This window comes from Struthio camelus, chromosome 6 (assembly GCF_040807025.1).
Source record: "Struthio camelus isolate bStrCam1 chromosome 6, bStrCam1.hap1, whole genome shotgun sequence".
Lineage (NCBI taxonomy): Eukaryota > Metazoa > Chordata > Aves > Struthioniformes > Struthionidae > Struthio > Struthio camelus.
Genome location: NC_090947.1, coordinates 12,276,386 through 12,294,180, shown reverse-complemented (window position 1 = coordinate 12,294,180; position 17,795 = coordinate 12,276,386). Strand labels below are relative to the sequence as shown.

The 17,795-nt window shown below is 39.1% G+C and overlaps 1 protein-coding gene across 4 annotated transcripts in view; it reads right to left on the bottom strand.

Moving 5' to 3' along the window:
- HECW2 (HECT, C2 and WW domain containing E3 ubiquitin protein ligase 2) overlaps window positions 1-17,795 on the bottom strand; it is a 222,182-nt gene that overhangs the window by 27,941 nt on the left and 176,446 nt on the right. For all 4 annotated transcript variants that reach the window (XM_068948246.1, XM_068948245.1, XM_068948247.1 and 1 more), the window contains 5 exons: window positions 16,612-16,797; window positions 11,744-11,878; window positions 8,788-8,890; window positions 6,301-6,397; window positions 2,048-2,131 (listed from right to left, as the gene is read on the bottom strand). In XM_068948246.1, the coding sequence (XP_068804347.1) occupies window positions 2,048-2,131; window positions 6,301-6,397; window positions 8,788-8,890; window positions 11,744-11,878; window positions 16,612-16,797 (605 nt within the window). The remainder of the gene's footprint in view (window positions 1-2,047; window positions 2,132-6,300; window positions 6,398-8,787; window positions 8,891-11,743; window positions 11,879-16,611; window positions 16,798-17,795) is intronic.

Here is a 17,795-nt window from a genome sequence, read left to right as displayed (position 1 = left end):
GTTGTATCCCAGATAGCATATTCAGAAGAGCAAACAAAAAAAAATTCTTTTTTCAGAACACCTGAACATATTAAAATACTCTAAGAAAGGTATTATAAGAAATATGTGATGCTTCAGTCCTTGAAAACATAGGGTTTTTTACTTAGCTGCAACTTAATACTTACTGAAGCATGTGAAAAAAATGTACAGTGTTCCCAAGCAGCAAAAGTATCAGAAATTGTGGTTCCACCCAGTGATTTACTAGATCTCAGAGAGCTTTACAGAATAATTATATCCCCCCCACCCTCTTTTTTTCCCCTGCAAATGAAGAAGCAGAGGCCTAGAAAGGGGTAGTGTCTTGCCCAAGGTCATCCAACCAGCTAAGCTAGAGACAAAACCCCCGTGTCCTGAGTCCCAGTAAGACTGGCTCATCGTGATTTGAGCGCAGCTTTGTCAGGGTTTCATAGAAAGTGTCACGATGTCACTCCTCTAGAAGATATTGATAAAAAACCAAACAACTCTCCCCCCCCCCCCAAATAAACATTTAAGCTATCAATGGTAAGAAGAGAAATTCCAGCATACCTCAGTAAACTGCTATTTTAACTTAGCTCTACTTTGCTTTTACACAAGTATTTACTCTCTCTTACAATAAACTCACAGTAACTTAGTCCAGTTCTGAGGTACAATATCTAACATTTTAAGAAACTAATAGATACATAGTAACATATCAATAATATATCTTTGGGGACCATGGTACTTTGGTTGTACTTAGGGGTTAGAAACAACTTAGCTGTTACTAAAGAAGAGGGGAAAATCCTAGGGGAAAAAAAAGCTTTTCAATTAGACATTTTGAGATTTAAAAAAAAGATCAGTAGAACAAGAGAAACAAGATTTGAAAAATACAACAAAGTTATTTTGGGGAGGTATTGGGTACCCTGCTTTTCTCTTTCAAAAATTAGTTATACTGATCATTGGTTTTCTACAAATGAAAGATTATAATTAAAAATTTGAATTTGCAGTATTTCCAATATAAGCAGCCTTTGCTGTTATCAGAACAGTAAACAGACTAGAATCCAGCCAAACAGCAACGACAAAATCATCAATGCAAGCCTCATTTTAAAACAAACAGCTGAAGCCAGATTTCTGTGTGCAAAACCTGTGTCATCTTCATGCGTTAAGAAAATCAAAATCTTTACAGTTTTTTTAAAAATCTATATTCTCATTTAAAAATAGCTTCAGCACAGCTTTAAAATGAGATTTTATATCTTTAATTCAGAGACTTAAGGGCCAGAAAGGATTGTGATTATGCAACCTGACTTCTAAATACTACTAATGCCAATCCTATTACACTAGTTTTATTATTAAATATAGTTATGAATTTCCTGATGTAGTTTTACAATAAATGAGAACATAACCTGAAGATACAAAGATTTAATTCTAGCAAAAAATCCGCCTGATTTTTTGAGTTAATTGCTTAAATGAAATTTAAAGAGGCAGCTTCCCATTTCTTAAACTCCGTAACAGTATTACCTTTATTAAAGAGCATAACACTTGACAGCCCAGTGAAGAGGCAGCAAGACATTAAGTAACAAAAACATATCTCAGGTAGGAAAGTTCACAGATACAGACTTCCCAAATCACAGAACTAAACAGATGCATTCTCGAAGCAGTGAAAGAGCACGCTCTTGCAAAGAGGTCTAAACTGTACTATCTATCTAAACGTCAGAGGTGGATGCAACAGGACAATAAAAGGTGGTCAGGGCAAATGCCTATGAATCAGAAGCATAGTGCTCTTACCCTCTCCTTTCCACAAACAGAGCGGAAACCGTCCGTCACTGCTATGAAAAAATGTGACCTCCATGCTAGCAACTGCCATCTAGAAACTCAACATTACGAAAATCAAAAATCTGAACCTTCAGCTGTAGCTCCCCCAGCCGCAAGTCCAAGTACTGAAGGGGAAAGGATTGGGTCACCGAGTCACTACAAACCATTCAGTGAAAGGCTCCTCAGCAGCTGCCACAGCATATTCAGCATATTCCATGGAGTCATGGGAAGCAGCAGTGCCTACCTGAGTAACATGACGAGGTCTGCGTCGCTGGATAAACGCACCAGCCCAGGTGTTCCCTCTGTCCGGATGAACTGGATCTTCTCCCTGTGTAAGCAAAAAAAGCGTTCCGAAATATCTTTTGCAAATAATGCACCAATGTACACCACTGCAGCAAGAAAAATCAGAGGGTATATCATATAAACCTCTGGGTAATGCTTCTGTATTTCAGAAACCATTTTCTTTTCCTAACACACCATGCTGATGTATGCAACAAACTATTACAACCAAAAAACCTAATTTGTTCTGAAGAGTGACTCTCCTGTTGCCCTTATCTCTCTGCCACTCAGGCTGCTTCAGGTAGCACAGCCATCCCACCAATAAAAATCAATCCTTCAGGTTAATGTTAGCCGTGGCTCTGAATTCAAAGCAGGAGGCTGAACCCTGAGGGAGGACATTACTATTCTGAAAGGGAACTGTTTTATAGAAGTAATGTCTCTTTTGAACCTTTGGACAAATTCAAGTCATTTATTACGATGCTCACTTGTGCTTTAGAAGTAGATATCTCAGAAACCCTTGTACTATTTCTCTTTCTCTCACAGCCAGCGACACACGCAACGCTCACAGCCCTCCTCCCAAACCTAAGGCGGCCACTATTGCGGAATCTATGCAACCTAAACACTCTGCCTGTAAGCGGCTCTGGATTTTTAGGATCTGTGCTGATCTCCTCTGGATGACCCTTGTTCTTTTTCTCTGTAGAGATCTTTCCCGCTTTTTTGAAATTGAAAGTACACTCCTTTTATTCTCTCAGTACAAGTTATATAATGGTATGCTAAAGATAATTTCTAATATGACCTTAAGCTTAAGGAGGAATAAAAAATAAATAAAAGAAACCTGTGTAGCAAAAAGTGTCCCAATTCTAAAGGAAGCTCCCCCTAAACAAACAGAAAAGTAAAGAACTCTACGTAAGAACAGCAGCACTGGCTCAGCTCAGAGGTCCATCTGTCCTACTGTCCTACAACCAGCACTGACAAGAAGGAGGAAACAATCCAAGCAATCAGCACTTTAATCAAGGTGAAGACAAAAGCACTGCCACCAGCGCACCACCGAAGCTGCAATGTGAGCTTCTCGAATACATCACTTCACGCACAGCAGTTTCATCAAAAGGATCAAAATAAATTTCTTGCCACCTCGCATTAAAAGCAGAACAGACGAACATTGCACATAAGGGCCCTCTCCAGCAATAGGGCTAACGTAAATTCCCTGGGGACTTGCACGACCTATACAGCATGCTTGAGGGAGAAAAGGGGCATGGGCGAGGCCGTCCCTAGGGCCCCTCAGACGCTGCTTGCTGGAGTGGCAGTTGTGCCTGTAGCAGGAGTGTGTAATTCAGCACTTCTCTATGAAGACAGGTATTGAAAGTCAAGTATTCACTTCATGAACCCTCTGGCCCCACCAGGACAAGACCCAAATTCAGTCTGGAAGCCTTACACAGTTTCGTTAGCATGCCAAATGCTGAGCCAAAGCTAACGTGCATTGACCTCCCACTAGCCTGGCCCTGTGGCGCCCAGGGCCGGGAGCTGGGGGCAGTTCCAGAGCCGGCTCCGATTTACACCGGAAGCCAAACAGCAAGGTCTGAGGAGATACAAAGGTGGGTTTCAAAATACGGCTTAGCATTTCGTTCCCAGCACTACTGGGAACCTAGAAGCATGTTTTCTGGGTTAACTACATAACTTCTCCGGGTTATCAGTGAGAGCTCTGGTTTCAATGACAGTTTTTAATACACACCTTTTACCTTCTCTTAAGGTATAAAATATGTTTAATGTATAATAGCTGCCTCTGCCTGAGGCCTTTTATGTTATTTAACAGCCTCTCAGGTTATCTACGGTGGTTTGCAATGAGATTCAATCTTGGCCACACGATTAATGGTATGTTAGGTACAATGTTCTCATTCCATCATAAAACCTCTGTACAACACATTTCCTACCTGCAACATCCTTTCATTATACGTTTTTAATAGACCTCCAACGTCTTATCATGTCTATTCATTCTTTTTAGAAATAATAAATTGTTTTAGATGGGAAATGTAAGAGATCTTTTCAAATAATATTTGTCCTCTTCCGTCTGACAAATATTGATTTTCCTCCTCACCTATGTATTAGTAATAATAATAATATTAAAAAAATTTAATATCATCATTCTACCTCAGCAGCACTGAGGCCCTCAAAGGAATAAATTATGACCAGTTGTACTGATCGCTAAACCGAAAAAAGACACACAGAATTTATAACATGCAATTTCACTTCGGTCTTAATTTATTAAGTAACGTAACTGGAATTAGTCTCACAGTGTGTCAAATGGACATGAGTTCCAATATCTTGGTAAAGAATGGTCTTAAAAGACTTGGTAGAAAAAAAGAAATTGTCATTTTTTTTTACAAAATTACAAGTGATATTGCAGAAGCACCAGTTTTAGAAGAGTATGGGAGAGATACAGTGGAAGATATTTTTCCTTAATTAAATATACTAACTCCAAAGACTAAGACTAGAATGGAGCCATCCAGCTTAACAGAACGGCTCCTCTGACTAATCCCACTTAACGTAAAGTAAAATTGTGTTCACTAAAATCCTCAATCATTCTGCTAAAGCAGGTAAGGTAAGTCTTCGTATGTCCTCGAGCTATTTACAAAACAAACATACAGAAAGATATATCGTCTTCTGTAACTTAAGAGCTACAGAAACCAGTATCTTTTTATTTTTGACCATCATTTTAAATTTGCAAACCATCTTTTCTTGAAAAGGGATCAGCTTGCAGAGAGTTACAATTCTGTAATCAGGAAGCAAGGCTCTGCAAGAAGCAGAATCTGGTAATATCAACAAGTCTTTAGAACGACCTGAACTCTGAATTGACAGAACCAACACAAAACACGCGAAGAAAATACTCTGATAGCAATCAGAACGTTAAAGGGAGCCAAGTACCCTGGGGAAAGGAGAAAAGAATAATAAAACTACTATTAATCAGAAATTGCTTGTATACTTTTCCCGATAGATTAGTTTGCTCATATTTCAAACCACGTTCAGTAGGACGAACTTGCTTGAAGTGATATGGGTACAACATAGGAACTGCTTTAACAGGCTGAGAACTGCAGGATTTTTATTTTCCTGCTTTCCTCTATTTTCTAGAGAGCATGAATTCTGCTAGCAATTCATTTCAAGGCTGTCAGCCAGGATTTATTTAAAGGATAAACCAAATCTCAAACACAACGTGTTAAAAAATAATGCTTTGAAAAACCGCAGAAGGGGACAGCTTGTTCAGTTTTGGGAATTTGCAGGATGTGGCAGGAAAAGGATAAGTACTGCTATGAACAGGGTTCATAACCAGCTGGTATAGATATGCACCTCAAACACAGAGGACTGCACTGGCAACTCTGTGCACAGGACATATCAAAATCCACATAATTAGTATGATTATGCAACCAGCAAACCAACACGTTTCAACTTTAGCATCCAAGGAAGGTATGGATATGTTCATTTGACAGCTGATCTCTAATCTCTGAGCTGACGGTTATTCCATCTTACACCCAAGGGCATGAAATAAGGTGTCTTTTTGTGGGATACATTTTAGGAGGGTCCTTGCTGCTTTCTGAATTTCACTTTTTTTCATTTTTAGTCTACCCACGCTGGTGAATTATAACCATTGTATGGCAAGCAGAGATCATCCTTCATCAGCTCTCACCCTCAGATGTCACGGGACTGTGCAAATTATGCAACTTTTTAAAATTTGGGGGCAACATTAAAAATGCTGATAGACTATGCTAATTAAGCCTACCTCCAAGGTCATTAGGTCAGGATGGCCCTCCTGTAAATATGCATTCCAAGGAAAATTACAAAATCAAGTACCATTCTGGCTCCGATTGCCTCACACTCCCAACTGGACACACTCACATTTGGGTACATTGGCCTTGCCATCCAGCTGCCTTGGCGCATTCTGAAGACATCCGCAAGCCTCTTACGTCTGTTGTTGCAAACTTTTTCTTGTAGGTACCTTCATTTTGTAATAAGACATTACTTCTGCTCTCCCAAATCTTATTTCAGGGAGTTATACAGAAATATAGTAAAGAACTGTATCACACAACTTTATGAATAAGTTTGTTTCTCACGGGCCAAAATTCTACGTAGCTCTCTGTTACGTTCTACTCCTAACTTTAACAGACGAAACTACCTCTAATTAGCATTTTGTACTGAAGTGGGAATAACTGACTCCGCTAATTTTATTACCTGAGCGAATGATTCCTGGTAAGGTCTGGTTGACGCTCTTGTAGAATTTCAAAGATATTGGGCTGCCGCAAAAATGCAACAATCTTGTCATTGTAAGCTGAAAATATCAACAAGAATATCTTCTGAAACAAGGAGGTACAAGACAGGATTGCATTTCTTCTGAACTTTGAACAATAACGATAACAAACCTCATCTTCACATTTATTAGTTTAGCAGTACCGCGTTAATACATTTTTCATCTAAAGATACGGATACTACTATCATTTGGGGGTCGTGCTTTGTGATTAGGAACCAAATTGATTATGATACACCTTTCCCACCGTTAACAGTGCCAGTTTTGGTAGGAATTTAGATTATATTTTATCACTCATACTCTAAGGCAAACTAGGGCATTAATTCCTTGAATAAAACTGTGAGGACCTTTCATTTCCACTGCACTGCACCATGTTCAGTCATGTAACGTCAATGCAAAATGATACAAAGCATGTGAAACTCGGAACTATCCTAAATCACAACACCAGTGAGAGCAATGGAGAATCCAATACCTCGCTCTACAGTGATGTGTTGGACAAGGTTCTTTCTCACCTACCTTTAGCATCCCTTTCCAGCCCGTTTAGTCTCACTGTAATCTCCATAAACCCTACTAGAGGGAAGAATCCACCCTGATGAGCAATTAGTGCAAAATGGAGGAACTGTCCTCTGGAGGTGTCTGTCTGACTGCACTGGTGGGAAACCAGATTAGGTTATCTACCTAACTTATAGATTCATAATTTGTGTCATTCACCTCATCATTTGTGTGATATTTTAGACTTACAGAGCTAGACAAGACTACAAGATGACTATACACTTAGACGTTATAAAGTTCTTACATGCTGTACGAACATATATAGGGTATATATGTGGTATTCACATATATACCCTCACATGTGTGATATGAATATCACATATATACCCCTCACATATATAGGGTATATAGGTGAATGTTTTTCATCTCCTTCTCTGAGAAGTGATGACCTTTTGATTTTATTCTTATTAAGGGCCTGATTAAGCTTCAAAAAGGCAATGCATTCAAATGCATGGCTGTACATCCAGGCTCCACTTTTAAATCATACAGGCTTGTCTGTTTACTGTAAATTCAGCTGCTAGGGAGGATGTGGCTTTCTGAGACTTTGACAGGGCCAGCTATGTCATGTTAGCGGTAAAGTTCACTTTATTTATGAGTTTAAGAAATATTCAAAACTTAATGTTACTCCTTTGTAACTTTGCAAAAAGATGGGAACGAAATGATTAAAGAATCCATGGTTCGCCGTTAAAATTCACTGTCAAATTATATTGCATAGGGAGAAAACACGTTTCTGCTACTAGAGTGTAACATAGCTCCCCTGTTCAATTACATTTATACTCTCCTTCTAAGAATTTTAATGTCACTAGAAAACACAACATATGACTGTCCTCATCTAAGGCATTTATTTAACAAACACCGTTCAGAGAGCTGAACATACTTCTGATGATACAAGCATTTCTACTGTTGATAGACAGCCAACTGATATTTTGAAATGTGTCTGAGGTATCAGCAGCCAGCAGGTACCATAAGGAAGGAGGCTGAAGCCATTCATAAAGCTTCAAACAATATGTGATTAATGCTACCGTCAGAACTAGTAAAAAAAAAATTATTAATATATCACACGCAAGAAGTGTCCTATTTTTTTTTTTTTACCTCTTGTCACATTTTCAAACACATTTTCTCATCTGTATATTCATTTTGCTAAAGTGATTCCAGGACTCGCTCAGCATTGGTGTCCAGTCCACCGTTAACCAGTAAGCAGTCACTGGAAACTCTCCTATTCAAATTCTCACCAATTACGGAGCCTGCAGTGCATGCACACCATGACCACGGCAAAGGGAAGGATTTAAATTAGCAGACATTTTCAAGTAAACACGCCACAGCACAGAGAAGCAGTTACAGTCAGTCAGATTAATTATTTTGATCTTGCACAACGTGACAGCTGCTAGATTCAGGAAGCTGAATTCTGTTCTCGGTGGCACAGAAGTCAGTAAGTTTCTGTGCGTGTAACTGAGAACAGAATTTAAGCTAATGACTAATTTCAAGCTGATTAACACTTTCTGCGATCTTGCCAAAACAGATACCCAGAAGTTGCACAGAATAACTGGGAATATATGGAGCCCAATTAGGACAGAACTTGAGTGAATGGCTTCAACTCTTCATTACTTTCTTAGAGTATATAAATTAGGGAGCTCAGTACAGGGAGAATTTTTACCTCGGTTATTCGATTCTGCATAGAAGCTTTTCAAAATTTTTCCTGCAGGTTGCAACTGTAAAACCGGGAAATGCTGATGCACAGAGCTACCTATAATAAATGATAACTCCCACCCACCCCAAGCAACCAAAACATCCAACAATGCACACTGACATGACAAATTCAGTCACCGAGTACTTCTCTGAAAAGAGCTCAAAGGCTGACGTACCCACTGGAACCATGTCCTGGTATTGAGCTCTGCTGACTGTATTAAATGTGCTAGACGGTCTTGGTAAAACTGGTGGGCCTGAATGACGGGAGTCCTCTCCAACCTGGAAAGGTACACGTAACTACAATGAATGTCTCCGTGTCAGCAAATCACTTAAGTACGTATCAGTGAGAACTCATATAGCTTAAACTTAAGCATGCACATACAATGTTTTGCTGAAGCACTACTCCAAATAACCATAGCAGCAGGGATCACCTGTATTCTGTGAGAGTTATCAGTGAAATATTATCTAGTATACCGGGCCTATTAAAATAAAGAATTAAAACAGGCTCATTCCAAGCTTATTGCTATTTCTAAATAACAGTCCCTTTCTGACAAATAACTAATTCTCTGAAAGTTCAAACTGGGTTTCAGAGGGTATTTTTATGCTTCATGTACATCTTTATCCATATCAAAGGTTTTCAGGAACAAATTCTGCTTCCTTTATTAGCACCACAACTTCTATTACCTCTGTACATGAATGGAATTTCCCCAGTTTTAAACCGGAAACAATTCTGTGGTTGAAGCAGGAGGATAAAGTAGTCAGTTCACATTCAGTCCAAAACTGGAAAAATGTGTTCCTTACCATCATTCAGGAGAACAGATATAATTTTTTTTTGAGTTCTCCTTTTGGGAGTAAAAAAATGTTACACATGAACATTTTTGTTTATAGTAGAATCACAATGGAGTAGATCAGTAGTACTCGTGATGTCAGGGCAACTGCCAAAATTTTCTGTACGTTGAGGCTTCAGTCCTTTCTACATGGTTGGTATTTTGTATTTTAACTATATAAAGCGTTTTGTTCAACCTCTTTTTCGTCTTGTGGGACCTTTAGGTTTACTTCTCAATCCCTTGGTTAGCACTTGAACTACACTTCCAAAACCTAACTCCAAAAGATCAAATAATATAAAGGTTGTGTTAAATCCAGTCTCTGAACCCATAAAGAAGCCAAAGTCCTGAGATACCTCACAAGATCTTTGTGCTCTCTGATAATACTCCCGTGAAAAAATGAAAAACTATTTCCTGTAGGCACTGTGCTGGAAAAGGAACATCATCGTTATCAGCTCCAGCTTCACACCGCAGTTCAGCTTCAGCTAAAAAGGCATGCCTTACCCTGGCTAACGTTTGCTTTAGAGCACCCCCCTGTAAAAACTGGGTCACTGGCTTCAACACATTAAAGTCTGTGGCTACACAAATCCCAATCAAGTACTCTGAGAATTTATTTTCATGGCATATTCATCTTTCTACAATAACAGTGCCTTAATGCAAGTTTAAAAACAGAAAAAATAGCTGCAAACAGGCAATGTTTAAATCATAAAGGCAGACGAAAAAGTGATGCTCAGATTCATACATATCCATATAAATGACCATTTACGTCATTAATCCTAGAATGGGAATACTGTATTGAATTGCTATGTTCGAGATTCCTATCTGGAATTACACTTTTATTCAAAATCGTGTTACAACTGAAACAATATCAAAGAACTATTTTCAAATTACCATGCCAGAACATGGTTTAAAGAATTCCATGTATCTAGATGGAGTGGGAAATTTAGACAGATAATCAGCACTGCGTATATGCAGCGTATGTGACAACTGCCTGTAGGATAAACTATACTTATGTTGCCGTATTGACAGCTTCAGCAGCACGACTCACACGACTATCTCTGTCACGAGGGCAGAGCTTTTGCACACTATTTACAGAAAGACAATCTCAGTATGTATTTGGTAAAGTCAAGAAAAACAATTTATTTCTGCTCTCTTATGAATCAATCACAACAGAAACATTTGTTTTATGCTGTGGAAGAGCTAAATAGCTATATAAAGACACTTAGCTGTCTTGCTTGTTGCAGGATATCAATGTCTTCACCGCAAAACCAAATTGCTAAAATATGCTATTTAAAATACTTTGTGAGAAATACCTGGGGGGAGGGGAAGTAACCAGGGCAACTAAGCTGTAGTCATACAGGATATGACAAGATGTGCAACTGGCGTTATGACACTTGCTGCAGCTCAGCGGAAGTCCTGTTAGACAAGTGGCAAGGAAGATTCATGCTTGCTCTGAAACAGACCTCTGGCAAAATCCATCTGCCATGGCATTGAGCTATAGAGAGCATAAATTAGAGCATCTTTCTAGCTGTTCTAACCTGTATTATGTGCCATTTCTGTCACAGGATAGCCCTCCCCTGAAAGACTGAAACAACAACTTATAGCCAACAGTGTGGAGATTAAATGAAGTACAACTGAAATTTGAGTCATTGTACATGCACTTGCCCAGGAGCAAAAGGAAGTTACAAGAATACGAAGATTGTAGGTGAAAATGGTCTACAGTTGCAGGCTATATCATTAGAGGTCCACAGTGGTATATCAAAGAAAGAGTGTTTTCCATGTATGTCCATTCAGAAAATACAGATGTAAGTATGTACATATGTACATACATACAACAGTGTGAGTATTTGTTATATGTGGTAACTTTTTTAATATTTTTTCAGAAAGTTACACATCTAGATGCATATATGCACACACTCTTGTTTGCAGAATTCTATCAACATACTTGGCAGACATCATGCTAGTCAATAATAAGTATTTTGACACTGGAAAACAGGATACAGACGGTTGTAATCTGTAATCAGATGCTCTCCTGTGGTTAAATGGGGCTACTGCAAATTAACAGTAGGAGAAATTCCTGCCCAGTATCTTTTTTTCCTCAAATCATATCTTTCAAAAAAAGCAGTAAGGTTCCTGGCTAGCTAGCAAATAATAAAGCATGAATATTCATGTGTGAGTACCATACACTTACAGAACGATCATACTCCTCACAACATAACAAAATGGGAATAATGGAATGGAATAACGTGAAACAGGATAATTGTACAAACCAGGTGGTTCCAGCAGCAAAGGGGCAGATCAAACTTACCTCACCAGCACTGTGGCTGCGTTGTCTAGTTAAGTGCTGCCGATGGACTAATGCGCTAGTGGGCCTGCTGCTCTGCAAGGGAAGCCGGGGGTCAATGAATGTGGTGGTGCGGGAATTGTGGTCAACAAAGAAAGCCTAGAGAAAGAGAATGAAGAGAGAATTCGTAGTCAATACTTGATGACACAAAACTACTGAACCACCCTAGAGCATGTGTCTGAGCTTTACGTATATTCAGAATCCAGGTTTCAGTCACTGATGTGAGATTTTGGGAATCTTTTCACATTACCATGGCTCACATTTCCCTTTGGCAGAATAGGGAAAACATTTTTCCATCTCACTGGAGGGACAACGTCTTTAACGCCTCACTTCATTCACGTCTACAAAGCACTTTGAAATTCTTAGATGACAAGCAGCAGAAGTAGGACGTTCTATTACGACTGTCAAGAGGAGAAGACTTTAACGTTTAATAACAGTCATCCTGGTGTTTTGTCCTGTGCATTTCCTGAAAAATATCTAAAAAGATCTCTCTTAGTGGCAAAAACATTCCCCTCTGTAAAGTACTTACTGTATAACTATGAACACAATTGGGTGTGTATGCCAAGTATACGATTGCATTCTGTGACATACCACAATTACAGGCTGAAAGGCATTTTAATCATCCTCCTGATAACAACTCAAGTTCATTAACCTAAAAAACAGCCCATTTGGGACACAAAGAAGATGGCAACAAAAACATTTAAAGCAGACAATTGGGTTCTTCGGTGAGATCTGTCACATACTGGCTGGTCAGCCATTTGCTGAAAGCAAGGTCATGGGACAATACATCCTGAAAATTGAAAACCTCATACATTTCAGTCCAATTTGAACCAAAAAACATTCTAAGCTCTGAGATTTAAATTTGCTTCAGTGCTAGCGTTGTACTTGGAAACCAGTTCCTTTCTATTTTAACACACCTTCGTTTTTTCAGTCACAATGCTGGAAACATTGGAAGAGGCAAAAAAGTTCCAGGTTTTGAGTAGGAAAGTTACGGGAAAGCAACATCTGGTTTGAGGAATCGGAAGAAGCTGGACCAGCAGAGAGGTTGTTGGGGACTCTGGAGTCATTTCTATGTTTTGATACTACTGAGGTACTTGGACCACAGTTTCATAAACAACTTAGTCCTGTAGTGTCAGCAAAAGAAATAACCTCATCTCCCCCGAGCCTGACCACTTGTTTCATCCCTTGTGCCCCCCCTTTCCTGTCTTGCACTGGCACAAGCGTTTGTGCAGCCATGCAGGGAACTCAGCGGGGGAACCGGTCCAGGCTAAAATTACTCTTTTTTTTGTCTGTTTCCTTTTTTGTTCCTCCGACCTCAGGCAGCCCATCAGGGACAAGAGAAGAGCAGAACCGGCTCTCCTAGCAGCGGTGCCAGCTTATAGCACGCATGAAACCATTGTTTCAGACGGCTTGCTAGAGCTGGACCACGCGATCAGAGACAATGGAACTCTGCTGACCGCTGTGAAGGTAGGGAGACAGACCAGTGTGTCACCCTACAAAGCAACTAAACATCATTATCGATTGTGGTGGGAGAAAACGTTAACATTTCCATCTCCCAAAGAAGGAGAAGCATATGGAGCTGCAAACTGTGGCAGGTGCCTGGCGGGGAGGCAGAAGGGATACCAAAGCTGCAAAGCCTTAGGAAAACTCGAGGACAGGGAGGGCAGTGAGCCTCCTGTAGCACTAAGCAGCACTAAGAGCTGTCCACCGTAACATGCGCGTACAGTCGAGGCCCACGTTACCTGACCTGAAAAGGAGGAACTCTGTGTTAGGTTCTGCTGAAATACTAGATATGTAAGTGAAGGGGAATGTTTCACAGTTCATAAACCATAAAGTGCATTCAATAACTGCAATTTTAATTGCAATGTTTGAGCCTGATGCAGGACATGATCACCTTGACAAGTAATGATGCCACCTGCAGCACAAGTATACATGTTAGAGAATGGGAAAGCAGAATGAAAGTCGTTTTGAAATTTCAATTTGGGACCTTGCCAATGGCTGGAAGAAGCTGCTAGAATGGATCCAGGCTTGCTGAAATTTTTGCTCCTGTTTAATAGGTTTATTTCACTCGTGAGCAAGTAGTCAGCATGTTTTCTAAGTTCCTATATCTACTTGATCTAGTCTGGTCTACCTATGTTTACAAGAAGTGAAGAACTTTCATCAAAAGAAAGGTTGATTTCATTAAGTCACCATTATATAGATAAATTATTCAGGAAAAAATTATCAATAAATAAAAAGAATGATTCAACAGAGAAAAGGGAATACTTAAGAGTTGCATTACGCAGTTCTTTGAGTCAGTGCACCAGTTTAATACTGCATGTAGTGCTCTTTGGCTTTACAGTTAAACAAACAACTAAGCTTAAAAATTAAGTTAAAGACAACCCTGTCTTATTAAACATGAATGCCTGAAGGCCAGCCGGTAGCAGAATACTTTAAAATAAAGCATAGATTACTGTTTTGAAACTTCACTGAAGATAATGATTGGAGCTTCAAGGCTTTGGGCTAATCCGGACACTGAGACACAGCTGGAAATACAGTGTACCTCAGCCTGCTTTCAAAAAAATTCTTCTCATAATTCCTACAAAGAACAGCGAGCAACTGGCCTTTGCTATGCAGCTTTGAAGGGTGTTCAGAGGTAGGCAGTCCCCAGCTGAGCAGGGAAAACAGCCTGCAAAGAGGACAAGCTACCAGAACGGTCTGGACACTGGGGAGGATCACGTTCAGGAACCAGATACTTAAAGCATTCCGTGGCTTCAGAAAAAAACTCATACCACTAAGTGATCAAAACATCACATGATAAGATGCGACTGACACATAATTAGTTCATATATCTTTTGATAAGATGTACATTTAATAGTTTGATAAGGAAGAGGCATAAAAGTATGTATCCCAAGCAAAAAATTCCTCACCCTTGATTCAGAGCCAGGAATTTCCATTTCTACCAAAAAAAAATTCAATAATTGAAGTATAGTTTATAGTAAACCACATAGAGAAGAGATGTGCTGCTTTTAATAGTTACTGTAGCTAGTATTTAAAGAAAAAGGCAGATGAAAACTCATAGACTTGACTGCTTCTCAGTACTGCATAAGGGTCAGGACAATCACTGTTCCCTGTGAGCAAGAGCAAGGATATCCTACTACAATAAACTCAGAAAAGTAACTGACAACCTTGCCTCAGTAGTGCAGGACAGGAGATACAATTATATTGTGGCACAGCTCATTTTTACTTGCCTCTTTTTAGCCTACGCTTTGATAACGGCAGGTTCACTTTTGGTTTGGTCTCATCAAGCACTGGCCTCATCGTTTACTGGCCACTCTCTCTCCTGTGTGTTGAATAAGCTTTTCTACCGGTCACAAGTGCTGTTTTTGAGAAAGACAATTCAACATAATGAGAATGAACAATACTGCGCCTAACTGAAAGTGAAGAAATCCCAAGGGGATTTGGTCAGCGCTTCCTTTTGGTTGTAACATAACTGTTACCAAACAGCACACCAGAAATCTAGAGGTCTAATTCTCCCTATGGAGCACCTATTAAAAGTCAATTGAAATCACTGTATTCTTCAGGAGAAAACCAGGCCCGGCAGAATGCAAGAGAAAAGGACAATTTAGAATAGAAAGGAGTGAGGGAGGCAAATAACAAGGTTACTATAATTGCATACCCCTGATCTTGTTTACAATGAAAAAACACTATGCTTTCCAAAGTTAATAAATCCACCAAGAAAACAACCCTCAAGCACGTTTTCTAGCCTTCAGTTTAGAATCTGTCCATAATCTTCTCAGGCATCAAGATCATTATTTATACAAACATTCACAGCTATGTGTGTCAGGACTGATAAACATAAGAACTGATAAGCTTAATGTGCCTAAAGTCTTAATTAGGACTTCTCACACAAACTGATAGCCTTAGCTCTTCCTCACATGCTAATCACAGTCTATTTTTAACCTTCCTATTTTCTGCAAAGAAAATCATAGTCCAGATGATAGCAAATTACATTAGTTTAAAGTTGCATTAAAATTACATTCCCAAAGTAAAACTTAATTTGTCAGTTAATGCCATTTTATTTTAAAATATTTTCCTAAAACTTGTAAAGTGATCTATAAGTATCTGTTCTGAAAGACAATAGGGCTTGCAGCTATTCAAGATCCTTACTATTGAATGACACTTGCTACACACAATTTCTTTCCTGTTAACCAGTACATAAGCAAAGCCGCCATCCCTAGAGCTATCTCAATCTGAGTGCACCCATTTTATCTCAGAAGCTGATAAAGTACTTAACATTCAGAGGAGGACTCACCTGGGAAAACTGTTAGCTATTAAAGAAAAAAAAAAAAAAAAGCAAAGCCATGCTAATAAATTCCACTCAAGAGGTTGAAAAAGGAAAAGAAAAAAAAAAAAAAGGCTCTAAGGAAAAGCTCAATAGTTAAACAGGAAGCAAAGTGCTCAACAACATCTAAACAAAATTCTATAGTAAAGACTTCAGTAACTTTACATCTAAATTCTCTTCCAAGCACACGGACACAGTATGCGTGTGTCCTCTTCCAAGGACACGGCACTGTGCTTTATTTCACAGTAAAAAGGGTACAGATTTTCTGGCAATTTCCCTTGTAATGTTTAATATGTAAGTCCACTTCCTCTTTCAGGTAACGCCCCATTGGCACAGATGAGAAATCCCATTCTTCACTGGACAAAGGAAGGAGAACAGGATGTGTTACCTTTCGCGTTTGGAGAACTACATGCACTTATGCTCTTGCTGACAGCAACCAACTCAGTTCTGACATTGCAATATTCAAGATCAGATACTGAAGTAAGAGCTGCACCTCTATTCCAGTTACCTTGCCCTGATGGTCATGTTTCATTTCCCAGCCTCTTGGCAGCTCCAGCTGCTTGTTAGCAAACATGTTGAGGAAGCCCACCAAATCACGATTATGCTGGTAGCGTTCAAAATGGTGGGTGTCCCGCCGGACTTTGGTGATCATGTGCTTCAAACACGTGTTATTTGTAAACATGCGGTAGGCACTCTGAAAAATCCATAATAAAAGTAAATAATTTTACAAGATACATTACGACATAAAAAAGCTATCAGCCCAGCAGTTCCATCTATGTGATGGAACGCATTCTGGTGAATAGATAATAATTTCCACATGTTCTGATAAACAGATAATAATTTAAGTCCCATTCAAGGAAAGCAGTAAAACAGGAAACTGGGAGTGATCAGTATGACCACAGCAACAAAAAGATACCCACTGAATTTGGAAGGTGCTGAATTTTAGCCAGAAATAGTTGTGCTGAAGTCAATAGGGCAGCCCACATTTTAAAATGATGCACGTGTTTTACTGATATCCTGATCTGGGGCACTGATAAGTAGATAAATAGAGAGTTAGGTGAATAATGAGAAAACAAGCACTTTCTGAATAAATTCCTCCCATTATACTTTATGCTTTCAGACCTATTTTGCATTAAAAGGAATCTTCCATTCTTGTTACTACAAAAGGCAATCTTTGCAACGTTAAAAAATGACCTAATTAGCTATAAAACCTTAAAAATAACTTTCAGCGAAACCACAGCAGTATGAAAAATAGTGGCCTCAAGCAGAGGTTTTGAGATGAGTGCTTTTTTTTTTTTTTTTTTTGGCTTGAGATATACTCCCATTACTGAATCACTTCAACAAAGTTTGCAACATATCGTTCCAGATTCTATTTACCAGGCTCTTGTCACTGGACCTGTGAAGCACCTTATAGCATTAAAATTGCTTAAAACATAGAGATTTCACAGCTATTTTCTAGTTACTGGAATAACGAGTCATGGAACACAGCAAAAAAAGCTGCTAAGTGTTTTTTCCTCGCACATATATGTGCTTATCAAACTCATCAAAATATCTGCATAAATATTGTTTCCACCCATTGATTTCTCAAAAAAATTATCACTGCATGTCCACTTGTAACTTATCTAATAAAATTACAATAAGAGAGTAAAAGGAGAGCACAGAGGAATAGGGAAAACTTTAAATAGAAAGGGA